This window comes from Xiphophorus hellerii, chromosome 6, assembly GCF_003331165.1.
Source record: "Xiphophorus hellerii strain 12219 chromosome 6, Xiphophorus_hellerii-4.1, whole genome shotgun sequence".
Lineage (NCBI taxonomy): Eukaryota > Metazoa > Chordata > Actinopteri > Cyprinodontiformes > Poeciliidae > Xiphophorus > Xiphophorus hellerii.
The window spans coordinates 20,566,046-20,591,583 of record NC_045677.1 but is presented as its reverse complement, the minus strand read 5'-3'; the positions used below and the strand labels follow the sequence as shown (position 1 = coordinate 20,591,583).

General features: G+C 36.2%; 1 protein-coding gene across 1 annotated transcript; it reads left to right on the top strand.

The window, feature by feature from the left end:
* The first annotated feature begins 1,538 nt into the window (after nt 1–1,538).
* myripa (myosin VIIA and Rab interacting protein a) lies at nt 1,539–25,418 on the top strand. Its single transcript, XM_032566446.1, is given in 18 exon segments — nt 1,539–1,758; nt 2,912–3,085; nt 7,945–8,166; nt 9,040–9,176; nt 13,230–13,310; nt 14,247–14,344; nt 15,175–15,255; nt 15,466–15,609; nt 16,477–16,612; nt 17,195–17,730; nt 18,434–19,851; nt 19,853–20,270; nt 20,777–20,833; nt 21,782–21,961; nt 22,696–22,857; nt 22,999–23,097; nt 23,180–23,240; nt 23,933–25,418. Coding segments are annotated over 17 exon segments (3,957 nt in total). The 5' UTR covers nt 1,539–1,758; nt 2,912–2,975; the 3' UTR covers nt 23,950–25,418.
* Nucleotides 25,419–25,538: the final 120 nt, after the last annotated feature.

The window sequence follows — 25,538 nt, the reverse complement described above, 5'->3', positions numbered from 1 at the left end:
GAAAGACCAGCATCAGCAGTCCATTTTTAATATTTAACTGCTGTACTCATAAATTAATAGATTCATATTATGTAATTTTAAGTTGAAAGTGATAACAAAAATGTTGATTTTAGATAGCTGAGTAAAGTTTATAATAAAATATATGTGTACTTACAGCCTCACAGTGATCTTAGTTTATCTTTTTAAATATTCCAAAGAAAAATAGAAACCAGGAAAAATTGGATAAACTGTGATTTGAGATTCCTTCACAATTTTTTTAATCTATTTAGTTAAATAAAGAACTTTGCAATGAAAAAAAAAAGCAAACAGTTCTTATATTTTTCATATCAAAGCACACACACTACAAATTTCCTTAGGATAACACATTTTCTGGCAAGCAATAAACCACCTAGCATTCTCCTTGATATTATTTAATAAACAGAAAGTTAAATTGTAGAGATTTATATTAAAAACTAAATACATATGTTGTGGGTAGATCAAGTAATTGTGCTTCTTTCTCTCTCTGGCGATGTCTTTACCCAACATTGCTTTATATCCTAGCAGATTTAATTCACAGAGAAGTTTTAGACCATGAAGTCCTTCATTCATTGGATTTTTATTTTTGGATTTCCCAATTTTATTGAAGCAGTCTAAAGTTCTTTAATTCTCCACTAGATGTCCTCAATTTTCCACCTGCTCCTTCTTTTTCTAGGTATTCGTTCTCATCTGCCGAATATTTTTTAGGAAAAAAAACAAATTTAATCTAAACAAAAAACAGGGGAAAACTTAATCAGCTTCTAATCTCATCAAATATAATTGCTGTCAAGAACTCTAATTTTAAAACCAGCATTTACTGTGGTTTTGTAATAGTACACTTTATGTACTGCGATTTTTTGGACCTGCAGCTCTTCAACTGTCCACCAGATGTCCTCATCTAACCAACCTGCTCTTATGTCTTTCACATCCGCTGCTTTTTGCAGGACATTTCCAATGAAGGAAATAATTCAAAGACCTAATCCTATATGACAAAAAACAAATGGAAAAAGACGGAAACCTTATCAACTACTAATTTAAACAAACAGGTCTTTTCGCTGACAAGAACTCTGTGATTTCAAAACCAGACTTTTTATTAAATAGGATTAAAGACGCAGTTCTTCAATTGTCCACTAGTTGTCTTTATTTCATCGTTCTGCATCCATATCCGCTGTTTAAGGACATTTTCAATTTTAATGAGCTGGTTTGGGTGAGTCTCTCTTTCATCCATGTCATAAAATTATGTAAACATTAAAACAGAAAAGGCCAAGTTGATGTTTAAAATGCAATACAGTGATAATTATAGTAAGAAAAAAAATCTATACCCCAAAACTAGTCTAACGTGTTCCTCACTGAAATGTCAATTTCTGACAAATTACTTGAAAATAGAATTTGTTCAGCTCTTCTGTTTTATGCGGTTCTCTATTTTGTCTTCTCACAAAGTGGCGTAATAAAGCCCACATCAATAGCCCCCTCTGCGAGCAGAGAAATACTGGAAGTGGAAACTAATCTGGATTTATCCAGATTTTCCTCTCGTAGAAAAACCGGTGGCTGCTGTAATCGGTGCTGCAGCATCTCACCCGCCGACCCACGCTTTGGTTCAACTTTTTACTTAATACATACAAGCTAATACTTATGACGGTCTTCATAAATGACCATTAAGGTTTCGCGTTAGCTCACAGATATGGATGACTGATCGCTTTCTTGTATCCTGTGCTGCCGTGAAGGGACCTGATAAAGAAACCTGTAAGTATTTCTTAGATAAAAATTTTTAAATAATACTCTGATGCATTCTGCCTTCGCCATATTATCAAAAAGTCCTCAGGACTCTTTGTTTTGGTATGTACACCTGTCTTCATTTGAACAAAATCTATAAGGACTTCTGAGAAGGTGTTTGATGACATCAATAATTTCTTTTTTTCTTGGGTGCCAAATATATTTTTTTCAATTCCAGTGGAGAAAAACTTGTAATATTTTTTACTCAATTATTAGAATATCATGTAAAACCTAGAAATAAACAACAAAAAAAGTATATTTACTCTACAAATTTTAGTTTATGGAATAGCACAGTAGTAATCTAAAGAATAAGTAATTGATTTTTTATTTTTTTGGATGATTTCCAGCTTCAGTGTGTCTTGGAATGTCTGATTTTTGATTTGCGTAAGGGATGTGACAGTTACAGCCCATGTCTCGAATACATCCGCGTGTTGTGGTTCTCTAGATAAAAGTCATACCTTGCAAATTTCCCTCAAACTTTTGAACAAGTTTTCCTACTTTCTCATGTCTTGTCAAATGTATTGTTGCTTCTGCAACAGTTTCTCCTACAACTCAACTTTCCTTAAATATGCTTGGTTCCTAGGACTCTGTCAACAAGTAGCTTCTTTACCTGTGAACTTTCTGGATTCATCATAACATTGCCGTAACATAAAATGACATTTCTGTACAAAAAATAACTTCTTCTGCAAGTCTTTTAGAATATGTCTCCAACAACCTGATAAATTTAAAAATTGAACTGGCTTTATAGAGTTGTTACTCTGCTGAAAGCCCAGTCTCACCTCTTTGAGTATCTAGCAGTTTTCCTTCCCTGAATACCTCAGTATTTAGCTCTAGGTGCTTTTCTGTCTCTTTTATTCTTTTATTTCAGAAGCTTACAGGCTTAAAATACTCCTTTTACTTGCTTCTCTTTATTTTCTGTAAGCATTCAGTATACATTTTTTAGGGGAGTAAATGTGTAGCTACAGGTATTTCAGAATTCTCCTCAGAACATTTTCAGATGTTATTTAGTTGCTCACCACAACTGGTTTATGGCATTTATAATGACGTGTAACAAAAACCTGCTCATATATTTTACTGCTTCTTTATTTTGTGCTGCCGACTTAAATATTTTCTTTTCTTTCAGATGAAAACAACTAGCTGAAGGGTTGTTCGGAAAAGTGAAGCTTTAAAAACAGTGGCTGCTGAAGATGGGTCGGAAACTGGATCTGACGGGCCTTACAGACAACGAGGCGGAGCATGTGCTTCAGGTGGTGCAAAGAGATATGAGGCTGCGCAAGAAGGAAGAGGAACGACTCAGGTCAGTCCTCGTCTCAGTATTGATTGTATCAGAAGGTGGAGTGGCAAGTCTATGTTTCTGCACTCATTAGTAGGTTTTCACTTTTGAACCATCCTAAGATCAATAAAGTTATTTATGCAATGAGTTTCAGTCCAACACAATAGATCATGTCAGTGTCATGTTAAACCTAAACATTCTCAGGTTTCTTTCTTACATTTTGATTGAATATTTTTAGTTTGTGGTCAAGGAGAGAAGTATGCATCCTGTGAGTGGGAAGTTTGTGCTGCATTCAGTTTGTCTTGAAAGTTCTGGGCCAGAACATTGGGATTTGCAGAAACATGTTTCACGGAAAAAGACCATCAGCAACATCTAATGATCGCTCTGAGGTTTAATACCTCTGGATTTGCCAATCAGATATTAGCTTATATAGTACCATAATGACACTATTTGCAATAGAAGCCAAAATAATTTATAATATCCATTGTATGAGTTTGAATAGGACAGATTCTCTAACTCCAGGTATTTTGAAGCAAGAAGGCATTTAAAAGTTTTACCACAGAACCTTTTGAGCATTGGCTTGCAGATAAATATTTTATTCCTGGGCTTTGTCAATGTTTTATACACGTAGAGTTCTTACTGTTTTTTTAAGTGTGGACTTCAAAACTGACTTTGGACATTCTAATTTTGGTGTTTAATTTGATTTTAGCAAACAAAAAGTGTGTGAAAGAAAGTTATTGTCATTTGTACAAATGATCTTATAGTATAATTTACTTAGAATGGTGCCAAAAAGAAGTACTAGTTGTTGATGCTGATTTGTGGTGTCATGAGTCTTTCATCAGCATTTTCTTTATTACCTAAACAACTCAAAAAATGTTGTTACATTCAGAGAGATTTTGAACTTTCAGCTTCCAAATAAAGGGAAAACATATTAAACAAACGTTTGAGCTGCAGATCAGTTTGCATTCAAAGCCTGATAGACTTTGGTGGAGCTTTCCTTCGCTTTGTTTTTGTTCCATGCTGTGTTCTAAAAGCAGGGACAGGAAGTGAAAGACCTTCCTGTTGTATCCAGAGCTGTTTCCTCAAAGTAACCATAGAGACAAAAAAACAAAATTTTACTCACAAAATTCAGCTGTATTTTGCAGGGATTAGACATCATTTGTACCATAGTGGAAAATAGTTTGTTCTGTGAAACAAAGCATAGACTTTGACAATTAAACAAACATTCTTGTTACTGTTATATGTAGTTTATTTTGATAACACAACGTAATGTATGTTGTGCTCAAAGAGGTAGCCCAATTAAAAGCCAGTGGAAAAATAAGATAAGCCTAATGGTTGTTATTTCCGTCACATTTCAACAGCCAAAGGCCTTCAATGGAAATTTTCCTTTATAGCTTTAAACAATTATTGTTTCTTTTGGCTCAACAGAAAACATTTGATCTTTATACAATACAGGCTCTTTACATGAACTCCTGTCTCACAAGTTAGAAACAATTATACAAAAGATTTAGGTTTTATGCAACTGCAGCAAATGTTTAGCAAAGGCCTTCAGAGTCTGGGTGTTTTATACTGGTAGATTTTATTGGTGATTTTGTGAAGACACAAATAAATAAAGATATGTTTCTGGTTCTTGTATATGTTTAACCTCATCTGTGATGGGAGGTCCAGTACTTTTCAAAAGATTTGTTTCTTCTGACTTGGCTCCCTTTGAAGTGACGGTTCTTATAGGACCCAAACGATTCTTCACTGAGTAATACTGAGGCTTTTCTATATTAGCCCAGTTTTGTAATAATAAATGTGTTAGCTTTTTATAGCTTTCATAAAATAACATTTGTAAAATTTCTTTTTTGTTCTTGTTCATTTTCTTTACAACAAATACATACTCCCTATGTTTAGTATTTTAATAATTTTTAATATCTGAACATAGAGTTTCAGATTTGTTGTTGACTTTTCTGTGTAACACATAATTCTCTTCTTTGGATGTGATCACTGTCTGGACTAATTGTGTATGAAATATGTCAGTTTTTGATTCCTGATCAAATCAAAATAATGTTAACTGACCTCTTATGATACAAATTATTTACAGGCGTTACAATATCTCAAACCTGCAGTTACTCTCGTACAGACAGTGGTTTCAATGCAATCCTTTAAGTTTTCCCAGTTATTTTTAACATATTTATTCCTTCAGATGTTTTGTTCCTCATGCATTGACTTCTTTTGACTGCATTGCATATACAGTATGTTATCCTTTAAAAACCTCTATTTGCTCTGTTTGCAGCAGAATTTAGATGCAGGCAACACTGTCTGGCACAGGCTGTTTTGAATCCCTTTATACAAATAATTACAATCCTTTCCATGGGTTCAGTTGACATCTCTTAGTTTACTGTCTGCCATGTCTAACTGTTTGCTTAAATAGTTTTTTGCCATTATAATGCCATACTTGTACAATTGTACAAGTACAAGACTTATATTTGAGATATTTTGTACCCAAAGACTCCACATGCTGAGACAAAGTCATTATTTGTTGAACTACTGGCAACAAAGTAGTTCAACAGCTAATCTTGTTGTTATTACCAGCCATGATCAGACATGCTGATCGCTGAGTTGCTTAACTGCTTTAAGTAATTGACACAACTTTATTTTATTGTGAAATGTGCTTGTTTGTAAATTATGTTGTTTGTAATTTTGTCACTTTTTCAGACTTTACTTTGTAAATTGTAAACAGGAGATCTTTCCATACTTTTGTCTTCTCACTGAGAAGTCGTTTAATACTAGCTTTCTCCTCAGAGTAAAGCTCATTGATAGAAAATAGATAAACACATACTTGATCCAACATTATTTTTGATATAAATTAATTATCACCATAGACAGTTATGGAGTGAGTACAGCTGCTCGACTCTGCCCCCTGTTGCTTATAAGCGGCAAAGCAGGGGGCTTTTTTCATAACACAAAGCATTTAAAACTATAAAACTCTTGTCCTCAGCAAGCAAATCTATAAAAAAAAATTTAAACTCAGACTCACTTTTGCTCTGTGTTCACTCATGAAAACAGATTTGTTAAATGACTATTATGGTTGGGATATATCATGTCTCTTCTTGCCTGTTTTCCTACATCCTATACGCTTGAAAATCTGTTTGATGTTAGCGTGTGAAAGCAGAGCTTTACAGCATGTTCTGTTTATGATTTACCATTCAGATATGTGATTGTTGCTGCTTTCTGTATTGCGATTTCCTTCATCGCTCCCCGTGCTTGTTACTTCTCTGTATCGCTGCAAACATCTCCGTCTTCCTTGCCTGACTGTGCCTGAGAGCGTGATGTCTGAGGGTTATTTTTATCAAGTATTAGGCTTCAGTAATGGACAGGCTGCTGCAACCGTTCCTGTGAGAGCCAGGCGTCTGAGGACAACATTAAAATTTTATAGTGTTATGGGGGTTATAAGTTTATGCTACTGGGAATTTCTTTTCTTGATTATAAGAGGGTTGCATTGCTTTGTAAAGATCCCTGATCCCTGATTCCAGTAGTTCCCTACTTGTAGTAACAAAGAACAGAAAGTCCTCCTTATAACCATCTTTTTTGAGCTTTAACTGTTCTATCTGTTTTCTCTTAAACTCCTGACAAACATTTCTTTTAAAAACAAGAAATAGATTTTTCAAAAACTGTAAAGTTTAATGAGTTTAAATTTTAAAAAGCTAGCTATAATCAACACATTGACTTGTTGTTTTTTATTCCCCCCTCATCTTGTCAGAGTTCATCAGTATTCAGCTGTAATCAACTGTACATGATTCAGTCATGGTCGGTGCTCCTGCTGTTCTAATTTCTTTGACACCCTTCCCTCTGGTGCGACTTGCACCAGTTTGTCGCTGTCTGCAATTATCTCTCATGCTCATCTTGTTAATTATTGCATGAGCTCAAAGTCTTGGTTGGGTACCTTTGCTGCTGTTTGAACATTTTTGTTTAATATTTCTACCTCTTTGCTGGAATAAATAACTGTCAAAATCATATAGTGAATGCATATTTTTTTTCACATTGCAAATCTTTAGTACTTCATCACAGAAAGTGGTTATAATGCACATAGTTTATATACTTAAAGTAAATAAAATGTTAAATAGTTTTTAAGTTACCGATAGTCGAAGAGTTTTGTCTTTCATTTATTTCAGGGTATCAAAGGAAAGGGGGTTGAATATTTACATGTCACGCTTTCCATACTTTCATTGGTAAAAAGAAGAAAAAAATTGTATCAATTCCCTTTTATTTCACAGCTCTGTGCTTCTTTTTGTTGTTCTATCCACTAAGCACATTAAAGTATTTGTATTTAATGCAACCACACTACTTACATAATATGTGGACATTAATAATTTTTTTTTTTTTTTTAAATATTCCTATTCTACTTGTAGTGTTTTGTAATTGTGTTGTGAGAGTGAATGCTAAATGTTTGTAGTCTGGCATCTATGAGAAACAGAAACTTATACAGAAACAACATTTCATCTTAGCACACTGTTTAAAATTCACATACAGCTTTTAAAAATGATGACTAATGAGCTGGTGGAAAACTCAAATACTCATCCTTATTTTCTTTTTCGCTTAGCATGTGACTCACACTAAAAGCTGACTTAATCGTCACTTATGTAAAGAAAAAACTCATACTGTTTACCGAACAGACTGGCATTTATTTGATCTGTTTCATTTCAGTTGTTTAAAAACCGAGGGTCAGTTTGGGGTTAAGTGTATAATCACTCCATTAGTGTCTTATCCACCAAAACAAACTCATCCTGCACTCACACACGCAAACGTCTATGTACCCAACTATATAGCTCTTTTCCTCTCTCTTTCTGCCTCTAACCATCCTCTCTCTCTACCTCTCCTCCATCCCCTCCTCCCCACAGTGAACTGAAGCAGGAGCTGGATGAGGAGGGCAGTCGCTGCCTCTTGTTGTCGCGGCAAGCTTGCTTCAACCAGCGCTGCTGCATCCGCTGCTGCTCCCCCTTCACCTTCCTTCTCAACCCCAAGCGCCAGTGCCGCGATTGCCGCTACAACGTCTGCAAGGCCTGCCGGGTCTACAGCAAGCGGGACAAAGCCTGGCTCTGCTCCGCCTGCCAAAAGAGCAGGTAAGGTCAGTGTGTGTGTGTTACACAAGGAGGTTGAATTAAATATGAGGTCATGACAGTGATGTCAAAAGTTATCAGGGATGATTTAGGTCTATGTCAGCAAAATTTCCAAAAGGGTTGCAACTAAAAACAAACTGAACGCGAACACAGGGTAAAGTTGTTACCCAATAATCACAAGAATCTACAGACTTTCCCTTTTTTAAAATATGGTAATGAAATGTTTAGCAAACAATGTCTGGTGATTGTTCTTTGTTTTTCGTGGTTGCAATAAATGTTAGGAATGGTCACAAGAGGCCAGAGTAGCCATAAAATATACTCAGGTAAGAGTAGCATTCGGTCAATATCGGTCATCTCACATTTAAACACGGTAGAAGTATTTGGTAAAGAAAGGATACTATACTAAAGGATTGAGTAATTGTTTGATAATAACATCTGATTTCATTTTCAAAGAAATGTGATCAAAAAGACAAGAACATAAAATTTGAAAGGTATTTTATAGAATAAAATAAAAAAATCTGTAAAATGAAATAACATCACTACAAAATAACAAATTTAGGTACAATAAACAAACAATTCTTTTTGGTAAATTAGTACTTTCAGTAAGTAATGCATCTGTTACAACAATGCAAAGTATTTCCATTGACGAGATATACTGTTTACTGCATTATCACTTTACGTCCAAATGGCTGATCAGACAGAAAATAACATTAGAACAATGAAGCGTGTGTAGACACATACATACTTCTCAATTAAAAATTTCTTAATTTGTTTGTATATATGCGCATTGGATTGTCCTTTTTTGGATAGAAAGCCTGATAAAGAAAAGTATATGACTTGCAGCTGTTGAACATTAAATTGTTGTTTGTCTTTAAGGTTGCTGAAGACGCAGTCACTCGAATGGTTCTACACAAATGTGAAGAAACGCTTTAAAAGGTTTGGCAGTGCGAAAGTATTGAAGACCCTCTATAGGAAACACCTGGCTGAGCACAGCGCTCTTTCCGAGCTTACTGGTAAGTTTATTCACTGAATAGAAACCTTTTCACATATTTTCTGCAGGTTCTAAACTATCTATAAGCTATCTTATATAGCTTTTAATTTGCTTTATATACAGTTAAGAAAAATAGAAATTAGGATTAAAATTTTTGCTTTCAGCTCTTTTAACTCCTATATAGCATTTTGCCTAAAATCTGACTTCAAAATGGTCTGAATATAAGCATGAGTCCAAATTAAGAGACATTAACGGATCACAGATGGAATTTACCTTTTTCCTTTTTTTACAAAAAATAATTTCTGTTATAAGTTTCAACTATATTTGGATTTTACCGCATGTCAGTCATTTCATTTCATCTCTAAAAATGTTACATTGCTCTGATTTATTTCTAATGCGGCACTATTTACAGGCTGCTTGAAGAACTACAAGTTTAGTTTTAAGTTTTGTTTGTAACTTTAAACAAAAATTATATACCAGTGACATCAACTTCAATCCAAATCAGAAAAGAGGTTTCATTAAAAGCTAACAGGCTCAGACAATCACATTAACAAAAGAGTATAACAAGAAATAAAAATATGTGCAGTTGCTGCAACTTATCCAAAATTATATATTAAAAATGTATTTAACAAAAGATATAACAAAATTGGATAATTTCAGTTTGATCTGCCCTATGTTTCATTAATTAAATTAATGTTATTTATAATAAAAAAATATATAATTATGTAGTGTTTAATTTCTACAGTTAATGATCTATGAGGTTTATTTCTTTACTCCAATATGAGTAAAGAATGAGTAAAGAGTACTACCTTCTACAGAGAAGGTACTCGTGACAACATAGAGCAACAGGGACTTTACCAAATGTTTCTCCAAAAATAATGATGAGAGGAGAACTGAGCATTTTGTAAACTCAAAAATCAGCTTTATTTTTCAGTCAGTGAATGCACCACTCTTAGCCACCAGATTATACGAACAGCAACACTTTCCATTGTTGACTTTGTGCGTAAGGGAAGAAGACGCAGTGTTTCAGTAACTAAGGTGTTTAAGATTAGGTGAAAGAAAGAAAACATTCTGATTTTGGAAATGCTGACAATCTTTAAATTCCAAATTTAGGTTAAGGATCAGTCTTCTGTGGCGATTAGATGGTTTCTGCTGTTTTAGTAATTGTTATTTGCTTCTGATTTGTGCATCTCAGCAGAATGGAGTAACTTATTTGGGTTACAAATAAAATACAAATGAAATCTTGAAATGAGCATTAAATAAACATCTAATTGTATTAATTTTAAACCAGGCTAAAAGTGATAAAAGTGAAGCATATTTCAAACAATCAAGAACTGAATATTAGATGTTGAAAAGCTGAGTGAGTGAAGAGTCATAAAACATATTTCTTGATGGAAATGTGAAGGTCATTTAAATTTTATGGTGGAGCCATTGGAAAAAAAATTAAAGATTTGACTTTACAATTATTTCTTCTTTATTTACTTCCATTGCATACAGATTTTTTTTTATTCTTCACCTTTTAATGCCATCTAATAAAGCATTATCGTTTCACTTGCTGGGTGTTTATGCCTATTTTGTCCCACCAGTGACGGTGATGAAAAGGGGCTTTGGTTTCTTATGTAATGAAACAAATTCAGTCAACCTCCAGGGAAATGTTTTCAGTCAAAGCCAGCTGTGGCTGATTGAGGAGCTTTGCAGGAGGCAGCCATGCTGAAAAGATATTTATTATACTGTACACGGTTTCCTCTAACAGCATCTGTTCCAGCATGTAGATCTAGTCAGGGGCAAAGCCGTAGCACATCTCAGCTCCATTAGGCCCCCAGACTCTGATCTGATTGAACTAGCAGAGGAATGTAGAGCATTATGTGTGTTTTTGTGGAGGAGAGGTCGCTGGCAGCACACGATGCAGAGCTGTGGATCCTGTGGGAGGATGACCGATGTGGGCTGACATCACGCCACCCCTCCTCTGCCGTTTGCAGCCCATGCTCTGTAACACACAGGGTCATGCATTTTCATTTGTTTATTACTGACCTGTGCTGAAAACAGTTTCCTCCCCTGTAAAATATGAGCAGCATATTATGACTCAGAAAGAAGTAGATTGATGCTCCCGGTGCTTTGCATAAGAACAATCGGAGCTGGATGAACGGCATCAGCAACGGTCAAGTTGACATTTAGAAACTGAGCAATCCTGAGTCTTGTGTAACATTTGTAACAATGACATGTTTCTCCAGAAAACTAAACTCACTGAATCAGGGCTGCCTACAGACATCTCCCTCTGAAAACTACAGCAAAGCAGCCTCGCAAATACAGCATACACTGTAAGAAAATGCAATTTACATTTCACTACATGTTGTACTTCTTTATTAACATTTTATCAGTACTATAGATTGACTCAAGTTAAGTTCCCACAAAATAAAATCATGTATCATTTATATGTTTCAAAGGAAATGCAACTTTTAGGAAATGTTTTATTTTTCAAAAACATTAGCCCAACGATAAGCTTTCCCAGTACACATACATTTAATTTATTACTGAGCTTATGCTACTGCAACAAAAGGTACATTTAGTTTAAGCCTTTTTAATAAATCTTCACTAGGGCCACAGTATATGTGGCTGGCATTTTAAAACAGAACCTGAAAAAAGCAGACTTCGGTTGCATAAACTGGTTTTGGGGTTGCAGTCACTTTCAGCTGCTGCTTTGCTCATAGGTCTGCTCTAACTCTGTGTTCTGGGACCGAATGAGGTCATAATCTTTAAATTACACAACTTAATAAACAAAAACCTGCTTGCACAACTAAAATACAAATATAAATCCTTCGTTTTACTTGATTCCATAGAAGAGAGATTATGGAGCAGGAAGTAGGAACTTTGGTTAAGATTTTGTAATTTTCCTAAAACATTAAAACTTAACATTACTTTGTCGGATTTGCCGTTTTAAAATGATTGGAAGGGACTCTGTCCGCCGCACTGTACTTTCAGACAGGAGTCTGCTGCAGACAGCTCAAGTCTTCCTGTAATACCTCACACGAGGCCCATCTAATGCACTTATGTAACCACAAACGGTTGCATTGTTGCAGGAATATTTGCATGACGTGAAAAAGAGCTCAGAAAAGGAAATACGAAATTGTGAATTAACTCTGTTATCAAATAATTCTCTACTGCAACCATTTACAGTTCAGTTGAAGTGATTTTCCTTATTATATTATTTGTTGTTTTGTTTTTTAAATGTTTGTGTAAACATAAGAAACTTGCCTGTAACTGTAAAGTAAAACATTAAAGTAGGAAAGCTGAGGGACTTAAATGTTTTTGTTGTTTTTTTTTTACTTCAATTTGTCATACTGCAACTCCAAACATCATATTTTATTGAGATTGCATGTCATAGTGGTAATAAGATGGTAATACAATTACATGTTTTTAATTGTTTTGATATTTTTCACTTTCACTATCTTAACATGAAAATTGATTGGCTTTTCGTTTGTGGTTTGTTCTTACCAGCTTTATTGAAACAGACATGTTTGCTCTTTTCCAGCTCAATCAGACTGACTGAACAGTAACCCAGAACATCAGTTTTCATGTCTTGCCAACAGTTTTGGAACTGGTTTGTTCTGGGTGATGACTGCACTACTAACACTGTGAGTTAGTGTGGAAATCAGTTAAATTTTGATCTCATCTGACCAGGGAACGTTTTCCACAGGACTCCTTCTGACTGTGTTTCAATAGTGACTTTCTTCTTACATTAAAATTGTGCATAACATAAAACCTCAATAAAATACAGTGAAGTGTGTGGTTGTTATGTGACAAAATGTGAAAATGCAATGAACAACTCACACAGTCAGTGATGAAGAATGTAACCTGGGATACACACGTTCAGACACATGTGGACAAACATGTTATTATAACCTGTGATATGTCATGCTATCTGAATGACATGAATGAAAACAAGGATTTATCCATTTTTATGTCTTTAATCCTTAATCTTATTTAAAGGTTTAGTGTGATGTGGTTTCAGGTTAAATCCCTGCCTGCAGTCTGTCTTTTCACACACTTGCCTATCAACATCTGTGTGTGTCTGCAGACGGCAGCGCCTGCGATGAGAGCATCTGCAATGAGGGCAGTGTCTGTGGGAGCGACTCAACTTTCTACAGGCAAACTGAAGGTGCCAAAATAATTTGATAAATCTCGACTCATGCTTGTTGATAGCATAGGGCTGATTTTAGAAATAATTGGTTAAAGCTGATTTTAATTTACAGCTGCATTCATGAAGAAAATGCCATGGTTGGACAAGACAAAGGGCATTTCTATCGTGTTTATCGTATTCTATTGAGAAAGAAGATGGACTAAAAAGTTTCTATTTGACTCAATGAGAAAATCAAGATTTCTTTTAATAGCAACAGAAAAATCAGAATGACATAGACAGATGTTTGATTAGTTTTCTTTCCACTTTCAGTTGTTCAATGTGTTATAGTTGGTGTGAAAAATCAGAAAATTAGCTTTTATAGCAGTTTATCAGCAGTTTGTATTTTTCAAAGAATAAATCAGTACAATCACAATAACTAACTTTATTAGTGAAGGTAGACTTCACCTTACACAGTAAGGAGTACAAGTTTGAACAATTGAGCATTTAATTAAGTGTTATATCAGCTGTTTAGTCTAACAGTTTATAACAGAGTTATGTTTCTTTTGGTGCGGCGTGGTTGTGGGGCGTATTACTTAAGAGCTTCAAGTTTTGGAAAGGCTTTCTTTTTTATTACAGCAAGGAAATAACACAGGAATTAAATGGTTCTGATGCTTTGTCTTAGAATCTGTGCAGCATCACAAACAGATGCAGTTGCTCTGTATATTCTTCTGCCTTGTCCTCACTTTCCCCCACTCTGCTAGTTCGCTGCACTAACAGGAGGAGCGCCTGCAAACATAAATGAAACATCGTTACCTGACGGCTATGCCTCTGTTTTCACAGCCGCAGGAATGAGGAAGTGAATATGAAGTTGACATGCACTGGATACGTCTTACACATACCTAACAGAGATATAAGCTGTTGGCGGCTTTTGTTTCATTCATGTTTGAAAGTTCGTGCTTCTGTGTTTGTGTTCAGAGCACAGCGTGGCAGAGACGCTCAGTGTGGCCCTGCGGGTTGCAGAGGAGGCCATAGACGAAGCCATTTCTAAGGCTGAGTTTGGCACCTCGACTCAGGTTATTCACATTTTCTCCTATATGATCGGTTTTAGGATAGAATCTTAAAAACGGTCCTAAATATTTAACGTAATTGTTTTACGCAAAATATTTAGGGCCGTTTCTTATGATGTCTGTGTTTTCAAAAATATCACTATGTAATGCACATTAGTGTCATAATTTAATCTGACATTGCATCTGCTTGCTGTTGGAGTCGGTTTGGATCAGATTAACTGAAACAATCAGGATTTAGACTGCTAAATGTAAAACTACAGTACTAACAGTATCAGAATTTGTGCCATAAGAGTTGCTTTTACTTCATTTTAGAAGACTACTCTTAACAAGGCATCCAAAATGACACAGTACCTTTCAAAAGTATCCATCCTCTGTAAAAGCTTTCAAATTTTGTCAGAATTCAACCACAAATTTTGATGAGTGTTATTGGGACTTTATGTGATAAGAACAGTCAAAGAAAGTTAATGCAGTTTTTGAACCTAAAATTCGTTTTAATGACTCTGATTAAAAACAGCATACAGGAGCTGAATGTGTCAGACTGATGAATTTTGACTAGATAACACCTCACACTGGTCATTGTAGAATGTTTTGAAAATATTTCAACATTTAATCTTCTTATAAATACTTATTGTATTACATTGTTCAGACTATCTCTAGGTTTAATCCTTAAGCGCGTCTCTTGTTAAGCGTCCCTCATCTAATCTGTGTTGGAATCCCAAAGCTTCTGAGTTCAGCACAGAAAATATGTTCAGCTTATAAATTTAGGGAGGTAACCAGCTTTCTTTATGCTAATGTTGGGCTCTAAAGCTTTCTTTATGATGTCTGTGTTTTCTCAGGAGAGCCAGAATGAAGCACTTTATTTACGGGAGCACAGAGGAGAGCTCGTCGAGGAACTGGCCCAAACCATTGTGCAAAAAGTAAAAGGAGCTTGAATCAGATGGTTTATAGCATCTAAAAAAGTTTATTTATCCTCTGTCTAGTAAGCTTATGAAAACTTCAATAAAAAGCAGCACAGAAAGGTTACATTTTTACCCCATTAACATGATGAAAATGCACAACTCATTTGCTGTTCCTTCTTCAGTCAGAGCTGTTTGCTAACAGCTAATCTTGTTTTCTTTGTGTGTAAGATCATTAGCAGGAAAAATGCTTTGGCTGAGATGAGGGCAGAATATGCCCATGGCTGGGTTTCTGAACAAAACACTGACCCTCATCATCGTGATTCTGCCTGCGATCAGCCCTCTGGATCCCTGAAACAACAAGTAGATCTCTGGGTAAAGAACTTGTGTTGTGAAAATTAATCTAACATTATTCTTTAGTGTATTTCTATACTAGATACTGTGTATATTGTTAGTTATCTTAAGGGCCTGAAGTGCAGGATGTACATAGCAGTCATAGGTACCTACACAATATGGCAAGTGCAGCTACTATTCCTCTGTTGTTAAAGTGGGGAAGAAAACTCATGATACTTCTAAAGTCTTGGTTGATCTGTGTTTTGCTTCTTTTTTTCAACTAAACAGATGCAAAAAAATAAAGTTTTTATTATTTTCTAACGAAACCCAACTCTAAACTTGTTAAATTGATAAATTAGGTGTCTGTTCCAACAAGGGTAGTCAGATTAAAAAGACCCTTAAAAATACTAACCTGTTAAACAGGTTTTGAAAAATATTTTTTATTAAGCTTTGCTTTTAGTCGAATATAATATTCTGATCTTAACTGTCGTATTTTTATTTATTGCAAGGAGAAGAATAATCATAATTAACAGAAATAAAGGATGCAAAACATCTGTCTTTGTGTAAATAATATGTATACATAATGTGTTTCACTTAGTAAATTGGGCTACTAAAATAAATAATAATCTAATTTATTGAATATGATTTTAGTGTCTTTGCTAACTAAGTCACAAATATCAAAATGGACATATCTGGGTTCCTGATTATCCATAGTTTTTTAAGTATGCTGGGTGTCGGTTTACTAACTAAAAGGAAAAAAAAAGTGCATTTCTCTACAATTAGCCCTTGTGGGTCTGTTAACTCACACTGACCTCTGCTGGTGAAATAAGCTCCTCTAAATTAACAAGTTACAACAAAAGAGAAAGACAAACAGAACTGTGTTTTTCGGTGTCGTCTATCTCTTCTCAGAGATCACATTCAGCCTTCACGCTGTTGGATAACAACCAACCAGCTCTAAAACCAGACGTCCCCAAGGCCTTGAAGAAAGACGGCGGTGCGTCGGCCATGACAGCATGGAAGAGTGTGGATCGACTTGACAACTCTGGTAAGAGGCGACTTATACAAGCAAACAGCAGTTGAAATGCGGCAACAGTTCATTTTTTTGACTCTATTGAGGATATCAAACTTTTAAAAGATTAAAATAATAATTTAATGTTTAGTGTAAATACTTGTCAGGTGTAAAACTAATGAAAAGGAAAACCGATTTTATGTTTTCAGAATTTATTCTGTATATTGTTGTTTAAAAGATCCATCCGTCCGTCCATCCATCCTCAAACTTTGTACTCTGCGACAAAGAGCACTGAAACAGTGTGAAGCAACTTTGGAGCAGAACATCCTGAAACAGAGGATTTAACAGAACAACTGCTGTAGATATAGCAGTCATGAACTGTTAACTTTAATTATAATTTTTTCTTTGTAAAAACAAAAACATTATTTGTACCTAAAAAGTTGCAAAGATTTCCCGACAGAAGAATATTTACATCTTTACAGCCTAAGAACAGCTGAAACATCTTTTTAATTTGAATCTGACTTAATATTGCATCTTGACATGAATAATGCTGGGTGGATGTGTCTCTATTTATCTTGCATGTTTCTTGCTTGTCTCAATGCAAATGTATGTCTTCAGTGCTAAAGAGCCCGGATGGGAACTGGATCGCCCTGCAGACCACCCAGCTGTCCCGGCCTGGCCTCCTTACTAAGAGGAAGAGTCTGGTCTACAGTGCCTTGGAGAGGGAGTCCGGAGTGGTCTCTGCCTATGAAGGCCTGGGCTCTGACAGTGAAAGCAAATCAGAGCCAGACAGCAGCTGGGGTGCTGCTCTTCAGGAGATCCACAAGAAGATGACGAACCAGGATGATTTTGGTGACAACATCATGACTCTAACAGGCCGCCAGGGGAACAAAGATGATCCACTTTCAGACTCTGAGGGGAACTTGAAGCACAGCAAGCCTCTGATAGCCCTCCTAAAGCGGAAGATGCCTGCGGAGTTCAGGAAACCTTCATCCCGGAGAACCAGCATCATAGATGTAGACTTTAACTTTAAAGGAGCAGAGAGGGAGAAGGATGAGCTCAAGCTGCCTGATGAGCAAGAGGAGGGAAAAATCAGGAAATCAAGGAAAAAGAGGAGGAGTAAAAAAGAGCCAGCAGCATCTACTCCACCATCGGTAAGAAGGAAAAGAAGCTCAGCGCTAAACAAATGAGACGACTAATCACTTAAGCTTCAAAATGATCCCATAAAATTATTTCACTAATTTAGTTTGACTTATCTCATCAAAACAACAACAAAAAGTCGTATATCTTGAGATTACACAAGAGTTAAGAATTATTAAAATATGTTGGAGTGTGGTATTTTCTCTGTTAAATAAATGAGGAAATCACAATCTGCAGGGACAAACTTAAAAAGACTTAAAGGCAAGATCAGGACTTTCTAGTATCATGCATTCCTGGTACACACCTCCTTGTATTCACTGGAATTTAATGTCATCAACTAACACAAAGTATATGAGCTTTTACAAAAAAACAACTACAAAAAAACAGGAAATGTATGGCTTGCATTTGTGTTAATCCTCCTTTACTTTGATTGTCCTAAATAAAGTCCAGTGAAGCCAATCATCTTTAAATGTCATGAAATTATGAAAGGTTTGTTAGAGACCATTAGTGAAAAACAGCATCATGAGAACCAAGGAACACAGCAGACAGATCAGATAAAGTTATGGAAAAGCTATAAGCACTTAGTTGGTTGCTCTACTTTGTGTTGGTCTATCATATAAAATTCCAGTAAAATCTGTAGAAGTTTGTGACTGTAACATAACAAAATCTACTATTTTTAAATTGTGTTTTTAACTTTTGAACCTTACACATTTTCAGGATTTAAACAATAAGGAACCATTTTATTCACAACCCTCTGATGCTGCAACTCCCCACACCTCTGCAGCCACAACACCTGAGCCCTTTGACCCCAGCAGTGATGCTGTCAATCACACCGTCAACGACTTCACTTCAAAACTGAATCCATGCCCAGGCACAGTTTATGAATTTTGCCCCCGAGAAGAAGAACGAGATGAAGAGAAATATAAAAATAATGATGGACAGCAGGGAGAAAGGAGTCAAAGAAGTGGGTCTGAGACTGACGTTAACTTGGAGGAAGGCGAAAGAACAGGTGAAGAGAAAGAAAAAGATGATGGGTTGCAACACAGATTATGCAGTCTTGTTTCCCAAGCCAACCTTACGTACTTGTCCTCGACTGAAGATGAGTCAGATGGAGTGGGACAAAGCGAGGGGGAATGGGACATGGATGCAGACATGGATAAAGGGGATGAAGAGCAGGTGCAGATAGAGCGACTAACCTACAGGCTCTGTCAGCTGAAAAAACAAGTCAGAGCAACTCAGTTCTCATCCACTGAGGACGAGCTGGACAGAATGGGCCTCGAAATGGAGAACATGGAGCATGAGGTTGGAAAAGATGAAGATCTGGCTGTTAGATTATGCAGATTAGCTAACGAAGTCAATGCCAGCCAGTACTCATCCACTGAGGACGAGCTGGATAAGGCCGGAAGAGGAGAGGACGGGGCGGATGAGACGGAGCTGTGGAGTGTGCAGCCGGGAAGGACTCAGCTGCGGGATTTGGCCAGTTTAGTCAGCGCCTCCCAGTTTTCCTCTACCGAGGATGAGCTGGACAGACTGGGAAATAATGAAGGAAAACAGGAGCAGGAGGAAAATGGGGGCAGCAGGGATATGAGGGAGCTGTGGAAGGGAGAGGAATCAATTGGAGACATAGACATGGAGATGTTTAATTTGACAGATGAAACTGAAGAAAGGGAGCAAGAGAGGGGTGAGAGAGGAAAGTGTCAGAGAAAGGTTGAAGATGATGCAACCGGCGTACAGAAAGACAAGCGAGTAGCAGAGGAAGGAACAATGGGAATGAGGCAATTATATGACAAATACATGGAACTCTTTAAAGAGCCATCTGAAAGGAAAGAGATCACATTGAAAGCAGAAATGAAGACAGAGTTGCTACAGGAAGCAAAAGCTGAAGAAGAGACAGAGTCACCTTCAAAGGGGACAGATGAAAAGGTTGAACAAGAGTTTCTAAAAGGAAGCGAACAGAGTGAGAGAAAGTTCGAGACAGACTCAAAGAGTGACGAAGACGAAGCAGAATTTGACAGAATAATCAGCAGCATGCTGATGATGACTCTGGAGGACATGCAGGGAGAAATGATGGACAAAGCTGGACAAACCGAACAGAGAAAACCAGGAGAGCGACGATGTCGAGGGAGAGACCGGATTTAGTGAGAGGAAGGATGCCACAGAGGAAACACATGAGAGATCAGAGTCAGTGATAACAATATGCATTAGTGAGGAAACCAACGGGGAGATATCTGATAAAAAACAGAAAGGAAACAGTACAGGTAGAGATGAAAATATTTATGAAGAAAACCGTAGGGATACGACAACCATCACAGAACTCCAAATAAGTCAAACCAAACTGACAAGTCCAAAAAGTGAAGAGAAAAGTGAGAACCAGGATGGACGAAGAAGAAACACAGCCGAGTCGGAAGCAGCTGAGATGCACAGAGATAAAACAAACTGTGAGCAGAAAGACGGAGACGGACAAGTCAAGAATGAGCAGAAAACTGAAAACATGGAACAGTGCAGCTCCTGCACTCATCTGGGGGAGTTCCTCTCCCCAGAGGAGATTCACAACGTGAGTACAAAAGCTGTTTCAAGCATTTTCTTCTCTATAAAAGCAGGTTTAACAAATAAAATGATACATTTTACGATGCAGACATTTTGCAATATTCTCTTTGTTTATAAAGGTTTTAATGTCAGTTGCAGGCTTAGGAGAAAATTAATCAATCAGTTGAATGTCTGATTTTTTCTATTTTCCTCTACTGAGGAAAACATTTCATTAACTTCTACTTAATACGTTTATTAAAAGATCTTCAACTTTCATCGCAGCATGCTGAATTTCATCTCACCAGCTGATCCATCCAGATTTTGAATTGATGACCGAGTTGCTCTTACCACTGTTCCTCTGCTTTAAAATAAGCCAGAATTATTTTACAGTAATTTAGAATGACGCTCAGCAGAGGTTTTATTTGCTTACTAGTAACCTCACACTTTCTTTTCAACTCAACTAACTTCTTTCTCTTCTTCCCTCTTTATGTTCTGTCTTATCATGTCTGTGCCTTTGCTTTACCTTAACTGTAGGGTAGTGACATGGAGCTTTTCAAAACTATAGAGCTAATGTCATCTGTGCTGGAGCAGGTGAGAGTTGTTTAAGTATAACCCGAACCCATAGGATATTAAAATCTGAACGTATTATAAAGGTAGAATATTCACTTTCCTCTAAAATATGTATTTCTTATTTTCGATAAAAACATTTTAGCTTGTTGTAACTTGAAGCTTTTTATTCCTCCCTGCCACCGTCTTGCACAAATCAAGGTTTGTTTATTATAATAGGTTCAAAATTTTTGTTTGTGTTTTTGTTGCAAATCAATAGAGATTTGACCTTCTTGTGAAGTATTACCGATTTGTTATCTAACTGCAAAGATTAGAGGCCCAATCGCATTGTGAATTAATTTATATTTAGCAAAGATTATGTTTAAACAGTCGCGTATTTTACACTTTCTCACAACAGATTACTTTCTGACTCTCCAAAAACTAGCATGATGAATGCATTCGAGAGAAGTAAAGTTGCACTAAGTCAGAATTAGCATTTTAATTACTTACAATCTTTGATACAACTTTAACCTTTCAATGCCAATTTTGGACAATTGTAATCTGGCAAAAATGTTTTGCCTTCTTGCTGTGAGCAACCCCTGTATTATAAAGAGCAAAACTGACATTGCACCATGCAAGAGAGAAATAATAAAAATTTATGACTGAGTTAGTATTTTATTCTGACTGTAGAATTTTAATTCAGAAATTAGCAGTAATCTTTACTAAGAAGGGATTTCTGTGTGAATTCACTCTGAACGTTGAAAAAGTATTGATATGTGCTATGATGTTTAATAAAATACTATTTTGATTTAGGTAGCATTCAACATCTCAGTGGTTTCTTCGGCTTTAGTTTTAACCATTGATTATTTGGTGCAACCCTGGAGAAAATGGAAAAAAAATAATCTGTTGAGTATTTTCTTCAGTTGTAAAATATAGACTGTTTCTCCTACATTTATGAGTTAAAATAACTTGTCTTGGTTTTTGCTCCCGTAGCGATACTCTGCAGCATCTTTACGCAGCATCACCACTGAGGTGCTGAAGGTGCTGAATGCGACCGAGGAGCTGCTCCAGGGAGTGGAGGGACAAGACGAAACCCGAGCCTCTACAATCTCACTGCCCCCAAACACAGACCCCAAGAAGCTGGACCAACAGTTCTGGAAACTAGAGGAAAATGTAAAGTCCAGCTCATAGTTTTACCACATATCATAATTTTATACTTCCCACTTCTACAGCAGTCCGCAGCGTAACCTGGTAGTCACAAATATTGATTAAACTCACAAGTTTTAGCTAAAATGAATTATTGTGGTGAATCGGGAGCTTAAATATCTGTTTATTTAAGGCCAACAATGAAAATGACAGATATAAATTGGGCAAAAATGTCAGATATTATCCACTAAAATAAAAATTTAGAAGAAAATAAAAGGATTTACCTGGTTTATCTTTTTTCATTACTAACCAAGTGAAAGCTATGAAGTCAAACCTTAGAACTTCTTGGTAAATTAAAATTTAATAATAATAATTACACTCACTTGAAAGAAAAGTGATACATCTAAAAATAATAATTACATTATAAATATAAGATTATTCAAAATATAGAACCTACTGTGAACATGTACAGTGAGGTTTTCATAGGATTCAAAAATAAAAATGTACCTCCTTGAGAGAAGCATGCAGCAAAATATTTTTTTTAATTTGTTTTACAGTTCTTTGAATTAAGTCTGAATGAAGCTCAAAACTGAAAAGTGATGTGTAAAATGTGAACTACATATAAAATATTTGTCTTTATCCATAATTACTTGAATAACATTTTGTCAAACCAATGAAACAGTAAAGTTATAAGGTGTCTGAGTAATTTTGAAAATATAAAAATCATAAATTGGGATTTCTGTGGCTTGGTTTTGGTGCAGGTTTATGTGGCAGCTGGTTCTGTGTACAGCCTGGAGGCAGAGCTGAGCGACCTGGAGGAGTGCGCCAGGGAAATCTGCAGCTCCACATCCGATCTGGAGCTGTCTTTCCTGGAGGAGCAGGTGGCAGCAGCCGCCGCCAAGGTTCAGCAGTCCGAGCTGCAGGTGAGCTTCACAAAAATAAACGAAGGAACGCTTGGCATGTATCCTACATCCACGTAGATTATGGGACATTTATGTAAATATACATTTTAAAGTGGCTCAACGCACCTGCATCAGCAGTCATTTCTCTTGTTTATGATTTAGATATCCGACATTTCTGCAAGAATCGCTGCTCTGAAGAGTGCCGGCCTCAATGTGGACACCCAGAGTCGCTTCACGAAGACCAGGGCGGCCACAGAAAAGGTTGTTGTTGTCAGAACACAGAACAGTGCAAATACCAGAGAGGGGCGCTAAAACCGTTTTATGCTCATGTATGTTGTTGCAGTCTGTTACTCTGGACTCTTCAAGACATCTGAGAAGAAGACTACCTGCACCACCAGCGAGAGGTAACTTTGTATTTGCATTCAATCTTAGTGAATTCATCACATTGTAATTTATATTATTTCAGTTCACTGATTGATGTGGGTAGTCTTAAACAAAATGAATAACTAGGTGGTGTATATGACTCATGAGTGAAAAATATCACTCAAACTTTAAGGGTTACAGAAAAAATTCCAATTTTTACTACAATAATGTGACATAATGTCTGTATCCATACTCGTAGTATTTTTAAGCTTCAGAGCATTGTTGGTGTGCAGAAATTACACCAACAACTGTATTCTTTGGAATAATGTTGTCTAAAGAGAACCAAGTACAAACTCTTTGAACTAATTAAAAATTTGGCTCGCATTTGCAATTTGCAACATTTTTGTTAAAGTTTCGCAAGTGTTAAAATAATTCTAGTCTTTGTTAGTCATCGATTTAATTTGACTGTTATGCAAGGAAAATAGTAATAAAAAATTGTTCTAAATATTGTTTCGGTTCTGGATTTGGGTTTCACTAAAAATATCTGCACACAATATAGAATGTAATTTAATCACTTATTTTATTTGCAGGAAAAAACAGTGCTACAGTGTTCGTGGTACTTGTGAGACATTTATATATGAAGCCCAAGATTTTCCTGTTTGACTGAAATTAGACTAACTTGTGTCTCATTGTTCCTCTGAATTCAGATTGTTTTGTCTCTTCCTCATTTTAGAAGACAAGGAAGCCTAAAGCATCCAGTATCTGCATGACTTCTTAGACAGCAGTGCCTTCATCCCATCATCCAACAGACCAGTCTGAAATGATACAGTACATTCAAACACCAGCTGCCTTAAACTCCTCAAGCAATGTGAAACACTATTATGGACATATATTCTGCGTTTACATCAAGCTTTGTACATTAAATTGTCTGAGAATTTAAGATTTACACAGATGTAAAACAATGTATTGATGATTTTGTTTGGAGAAGTGTGTGCACAAGCAGAAAGCAGCCATCATTGTATAAAAGTCAGATGCATGAGCCACTTACATTAGCCCAAGCTGATTAAATAGTGACTAATGAAATTGGCCAATCAGAAGACAGATTGCTTTGTCAGCTATTAATTAGACGGCAGAAAAAGTGTTGGAGTGACCCAGGTTGTCTTCAGCTACTTGGAGCACAGAATAATGCAGTGCTGCCCCTCCCTTATGTGTGTTTTCCCCATGTTTACAAAAAAATAACAATTCTGCTGTGATTAAATATTTCCTGTCACAACAATCTTAGACATTTTGAGTGCAGAAAGTGAGTTCCCCCCATATTGTTTTTGTAAGAAAACACTATTTTTAAACAAAAGCTGGCTGGGAAATGGTTTAAAATGAAAGAAATCACATTTTCTCTCAAGTCTTTGTGTTTAAATCATAAGAGTTAAGATTTACCTAAGATTTAACTATCAGCCCTCCTGCGGTTTTAGCATGATTGGACAGCGGGGAAGCAGGGAAGCTGTACCATCAGACCGTCAATTTCCGAAACCACACAAAAAAAGCCTTGTAAAAGCGCACACAGGGTCAGTGCAACCCCGGCATACACAGAGTCTAAATGACTCCATCTATTAAGACAGAGGGACGGTTAAACATTTTGGGCAAAAATGTATGCCCATTCCATGATCACTGCAATACTGTCTTACCAAGAAAAATATAGTAAATTATAGATGTTTATATTTCATACGTACACAGCAGATAAAATAATTGCATTTTCAGGTCAAATATTTTGAGAAATCTTTAGACACCAACCTATCTGATAAAAGGAAGAGCACAAAGACAATCAAGAAAATAAGCACACGGATATGTAAAATATCTTTGCTTCAGCACCATAAAAACTATATTTTAAATCTGTTGCTCACAGATATCCTTTTATGATACTTCATATATATATAATGTGAAATCAATAAAGGCTAACCGTAGAAGCAGATACTAAACAAAACTGTAATACTCAAGAAATAAACAGTATGCGAACAATTATAAATTACACAAACAGAAAAGCAAGTGTAGCATGTTATACAACCTGTAAAACGCTTACATTTGAAATTAAAATAATTGTATGTAATCTTTAAGTATTATTCCCCTGTTGTGTATGTTCTAGTGTAAATTTTGTACAGCATTGTAATCAGTAAATGTTTTCTGTCTTTTAAGCTCAAAAAATAAAATAAAATTGAAAAGCTTCACACACCTGCTGCCATCTGGGAATGCTATACTCCGACGTAAACAGGGCTGAAAGGAACATTGCCCGTCAGAGGTGGGTGGGTGTCATGGGAAGGAATGTTGTCTGTGTTTTTGAGATCAGG